Here is a 5,662-nt window from a genome sequence, read left to right on the forward strand (position 1 = left end):
TTTTTGAGACAGGGTCTCACTATGTAGCTCTGGCTGTCCTGGAACTCACTGTGTAGACCAGGTTGGCCTCAAGCTCACCAAGATCTGCCTCTCTCTGCCTCCCAAGTACTGAGATAAAAGGCATGTGCTCCGCTGCCTGGCAGAAGACCCACTTCTAACTGGGATGGTGGAGGTGGGGAGATAAAACTTTAATCTGGACCACACTTTCTGCTGGAAGCCGACATAAGAGACACGGATGATGGATGCTCGCTCTCTGCCTGCTTGCTCTCATCCTCCCTAGCAAGTCCACTCCTTCACTGGTGGGAGAGCCTACTTCTTCAGGATGCTGGTTTACACTGAAGACCAGCTGAGACACCCAGCCTCACAGACTAACAACTCCTAGGTTCTTAGACCTTCCACTCACAGGCAGCCATTGTTGGATTAGCTGAAGCACAACCTGTAAGTTGTTCTAATAAATCCCCGTGCATACATACATATATACATACATACATGTGTGTGTCTGTGTGTGTGTGTGTGTACATATATACACTGTCTCCTAAGTGCTGGGACTAAAGGTGTACACCACCATGCCTGGCTTAGGAGTTAGTTCTTACTTTTCTTTAATAAATCACTGTGCTCAAAAACATAAGCAAGATGGCTCAGCAGGTAGGCAATATCGCTGAGCAACCTCAGCTTGCTCACCCCAAAACTTCAGTCCTCTAACATGGCATAAAGGAGAGAACTGACTCTGCAGGGTTACCCCAGGACCTCCACACTCAACCGCAGTGTGTGTCCCTCTATTGTACACACAGCAATAAAAAAAATTAATGGGTATTTATAAATATATAAAGGAAAGAGCAATAAGAGAAGATAGCCAACATTGACATTTGATTTCTACCCAGGCATACCCAAGCAGGCTCACCTACACGTGCACATACACACATCACACTTGTACCCTCCATACATACCCGTCACCCCCGCCAAACAAAAACAGAAAGAAAAGAAAAAGTATGCACATCTAAAACACAACCTAATGTTTGAAGCAAGCTTAAAATTTTGTGTTGGGAGCATTGACAGCTGTCTTTGGTCATGTGTGGCCAGAGAGCTGCAGGTTGGACATGTCTGGGGACCTGAAGTTCCCTGGGGATGGAGGCAAGCGCTCAGTTGCCCACACATCTGTACAGGAAGAGGAGAGTCAGCATTTACATCTTGGGAGACATGACGCCACAATTCCAGACCCTGAGAAGCCCAGCACCACCCAGACCAGCTTGGGGAGAGCACAGACCAGCCCCGAAGACGTCCAGAATAGACTCCACCAGTCCCAGCAAGGACACAGCACAGCCACAGACGTTAGCCAGGTAGAACATGAGGCCAATGCTGCCACCAACCTCCGGTCCCAGGGTCCTGCTGATCATGACTGAAAGTGGAAGCAGGGGATTGAGTGTTAAGGGAAAAGAAACCGAAATGGAGGAAGGGGCCCTAAGTCAACCTCCCAGCAGTTTCCCTTCCAGGTTTCCTGTAAGCATCAGCTCATTTGCCAGAAAGGGTGTGCCTATGTCCTGAATCTCTGCATAACTCCTAAGAATTCACAGCCTTCCCTATTTCCCCACTCCTGTCACATAAGCCCTCTACCCTGAGCTCCTCCCCTGCTCTCTTTTTACTCTTTGTTTTGTTTTTGTTTTTTTAAAAAAGAATTCACCGGGCTGTGGTGACACACGCCTTTAATCTCAGCACTTGGGAGGCAGAGGCAGGCGGATTTCTGAGTTCGAGGCCAGCCTGGTCTACAGAGTGAGTTCCAGGACAGCCAGAGCTATACAGAGAAACCCTGTCTCGAAAAAAAAACCAAAAAATAAAAAGTAAAAAATAAATAAAATAAAATGAAAAAGAATTCATTTCATGTGCATTGGTGTTTTGCCTGCATGCATGTCTGTGTGAGGGTGGAGGAGCATCTGGAGCTACAGACACTTGTGAGCTGTCACATGGGTGCTGAGAACCGAGCCCAAGCCCTCTGGAAGAGCAGTCAGTATTCTTAACCCCTGAGCCATTCATCCCTCCAGCCACCACCTTGTATATTTTTGATACAAGGTCTCAAGTAGGCTTGGTGGCTTTCAACTCACTCTGGGTTGGATGACCTGGAAACTCCTCATCTTCCTGCCTCCAGTCCTCAGCATTAGAGGCATGTATCACCAGGTCCCACTCTTTATTGTTTATTTTGAGACAAGGTCTCCATCAGTTGCCCAAGCTGGCCTCAGATTCATTCGATAGCCCAGGGTGCTCTTGGGTTTTTAAGCTTCCATCTCCCAGGTATCTAGGGTGAGAAACCTGCATCTCCACACCTGGCATCTACTTTCCCCATCTGTAGATTGACTATCACTGAGCATTTTTGTGGTGGCTGTTGTTAGAGGAGAAAGGACTGGGAATCAAACCCTGAACCTCATGCATGCTAGGCAAGCACTCTACTACTGAGCTACATATTCTCTGTGCTTAAAAACACTAACACTGTCAGGAGACCAGACATGAAGACAGAGTGCTGGCCACCTTTACCTGCCACCTACTATCCATTAACATTTGACCTATTTTCAGACAGAAGATATTGGCCCCTTCCCCTCCCGAACCTTAAAGGACAGAAATACCCAGACCCAGTCCATTTAGGTTGGAGGATACAGTAGGCTCCACCCCCTCTCACTGCTCCATTGGTGGCAATGGCACACACTGAGAGGACTGTTAGTGCCAGAATGATGTAGGCAACCAGGAGCATCGCCAAGGCCTGCAACAACCCAGCATGGCCCACCACGAACCCTGAACAGGGGGAGAAAAGCAGGTCACCAGGGATGGTTGCATTCTTTCCCCCACCCCCACCCCATCCTATGGCTGAGCCACACACAAGGCCACAAGGGGACTTTTCCTTCTACCCTCCATCTGACCACATGTACTAGGGTCCATCCCTGGCCTCAGCCCCTTCCCAATGTTCCCTTCCTCTACTTACCAATCCTCAGAAACACGACTATACTAAACATGGACAGGACCGTGGGCACCACCACACCCAGGAAGGTGGAGAGCTTGCGGGCTGATGGAACTCCAGGTGCTCCAGCTCCATTGGGAGGGAAGGCAGCCCCCTCTTCCCCCAGAAGCCGATAGGCCAAAAGAGGGGAGCTCTCACTGGCCATCGCTGAGCGCCAGCTGAGGAAGCCACAAAAGGGCTAGGTGACCTGTAAAAAGAGGTTTTAGTGGCTGGATAGCAATTCCACAGAACCTCTCCCCCTAAACAAAACCCTACTTAAACACTCAGAGCTTCCTCAAAAGGAGAGCTCCAAAGAACACACACACACACACACACACACACACACACACACACACACGGCGCAGAAACTCAAAACTGTCCCAGTAACTTCCCCACACTCTCGGACCCTAGTGTTTAAGTAATCAGGGCCCTTTCAGCTTTCAGGGACCGTGCCATCCTCCGTGCCTCTGAAACTAGGGGTAGCTGTGGCTCTCCGAAAGGGACACAGATCCCCCTGTCAAATAGGTCTCTCCTTAATTCGCAACAAGAGGGGAAGAAGATCTCCCCAAAGGGAAGTTAGCTGCTACTAGTAAACATCCCCTCCCAAGTCCTAAGCTGCTCTTCTCGAGGACCCTCAGTACAGCCTCTCACACATGGACAATAAGAAACTTTCAAACCTCTCAAAGCTCCACCCTCCATCACCCCTGTCCCTCAACCCATCTCAATCCTGACCAGATTTTTCTAATCTCTACAATGAGCCCTCCAAACTCTATCAATCCAAACAGAGCCTTCAATTGTCCAACCACCAATGCAGGCAGCCTGGCATCACGCCACACAGGGTCCCCAGAGTCCTCCTCCCCCACCCACCCGCTCTTGTCCACTTGCTCCAGTAACTGGATGCCTGGGGAGGTGTGGGGGGGGCAGGCATCTGGCTCCGGCCGGCCAAGCGTACCCTACAGCTGAGTGCCGCAGGGTGCTCACTCACCACCCTGGGAACGAAGCTGCTCCGGTGTGATCCCAGCGCGCCTGGGGGGCTCCGCTATGTACCGAGGGGGCAAGGGAGCCGGAAAAAGCAAGCGGGCTACCGGGATGTCAGGCCCGGAGCCTGCCCTCCCCAGGAAGGCGTCCCATTGGTCCCTATTCAAGCCCCGCCTCAAGGGTGTGGTCTACGCGCAAGCCCCGCCCACACTCTCGTAAGCTGCCTGTGCAAGCTAAACTGTTCCACGTGCGTCCCGGGTGTCTTCGGCGAGGTAGTGGGTCACGATCCTCAGAGCCCCCGTTACCAGGATGCTAGCAGATGCCCAAGGTGAAGGTCTGACTGCACTCCGAGCTCCGAGGCGCCACCAAGAATACTGAAAGCGGTGCGTGGCGACTGCGGAAAAGTGGAGTGGGCGGAGCCGCGGCACCTGACTCAGGTGTGTACCCGGGAACCACAAGCGACATTGGTCAGCGCCTTCCGGAGTCGTACCATTCCAGCTTCTCCGGAGACCCAGATTTCCTCGGGCTTCCCGCCTGGTGCCTTTCACCTGTAGAGGAGACCCTCTCCTCGTCCACTTTCAGCCCGCAGGCTGCGCTCTTCTCTTCGGCCACAGGAGGGAGCCGTGAACCCCCATCCAGACTCAGGTCCCGGTGAATAAGCTGGTAACCCTGCTTGCTTTTGTGCCTGTCTAAGATCCTGTAACTGTGACCCCCGAACTCCAATTGGTGTTCCCCTCCTCAGCCCTTACAGATCGTACCAACAACACTTCCTCATCTATAAAACGGGGCTTGCCGTGTAGTGGGTGGCGCACGCCTTTAATCCCCAACACTTGGGAGGCAGAGGCAGGCGGATTTCTGAGTTCGAGACCAGCCTGGTCTACAGAGTGAGTTCCAGGACAGCCAGGGCTACACAGAGAAACCCTGACTCGAAAAAAACAACAACAAAACAAACAAACAAACAAAAAAGAGGGACTTGACTAAGACATCCCTCCTAAAAGAGCAGTTGAGAGGTGAACTAATCTTGTATATTTGCAGGGGGCAGAAGTGGGGGAGGTGCGCTCTTTATGTAGGCCGGGCTAGCCCCATTTCAATACATAGCTGAAGAAGATTTCATGCTTCTGATCCTCCCGCCTCCACCTCCCATGTGTTGGAATTACAGATAAGTAACAGCACAACCTGATGCTAATATTTATTCTCCTAAAAGAGCCCCGCACCCACCCCCACAGCTTCAGGCATACTAAGTGATGTTATAATACATACACAGCCTTAACATATTGACTCTTTTTGGGGGGGGGTGTTTCAAGACCGGGTTTCTCTGTATAGCCTTGGCTGTCCTGGAACTCAGAAATCCGCCTGCCTCTGCCTCCCAAGTGCTGGGATTAAAGGATTGCGCCACCACCACTCAGCCTAGATTTTTTTTTTTTTTTTTAATGTTGTGAGTATTTTGTCTGCATGTATGTATGTGCACCACATGTGTGCCTGGTGCCTATAGAGGTCAGAAGAAGATGCTGGATCCCATGGGACTGAAGGTATGGATGACTGAACAACCGTGTAGGTGATGGGAACAGAATCTGGGTACTCTGCAAGAGCAGCAAGTACCCCCACTGAGCCATCTCACTGGTCACCCTGGGAGACCTTTAGCAACACATTCTGAACTTTTATGTAGATACTCATGGTCACCCTGTTAATTGGACCTCCAGAAAT

The 5,662-nt window shown here is 51.1% G+C and overlaps 1 protein-coding gene across 4 annotated transcripts in view; it reads right to left on the reverse strand.

The window, feature by feature from the left end:
• The window catches only part of Slc12a9 (solute carrier family 12 member 9), a 17,670-nt gene extending 13,574 nt beyond the window's left edge, over positions 1–4,096 (reverse strand). Inside the window, exons 1-4 of one of the 4 annotated variants that reach the window (XM_031338323.1) lie at positions 3,966–4,096; positions 2,966–3,188; positions 2,644–2,778; positions 1,265–1,396 (exon numbers count right to left, since the gene is read on the reverse strand). In XM_031338323.1, the coding sequence (XP_031194183.1) occupies positions 1,265–1,396; positions 2,644–2,778; positions 2,966–3,146 (448 nt within the window). In that variant the 5' untranslated portion in view covers positions 3,147–3,188; positions 3,966–4,096. The other 3 variants (XM_031338325.1, XM_031338324.1, XM_031338326.1) reach the window with 3 other exon arrangements.
• Positions 4,097–5,662: the final 1,566 nt, after the last annotated feature.

The sequence above is a fragment of the Mastomys coucha genome, unplaced genomic scaffold (assembly GCF_008632895.1).
Source record: "Mastomys coucha isolate ucsf_1 unplaced genomic scaffold, UCSF_Mcou_1 pScaffold22, whole genome shotgun sequence".
NCBI lineage: Eukaryota > Metazoa > Chordata > Mammalia > Rodentia > Muridae > Mastomys > Mastomys coucha.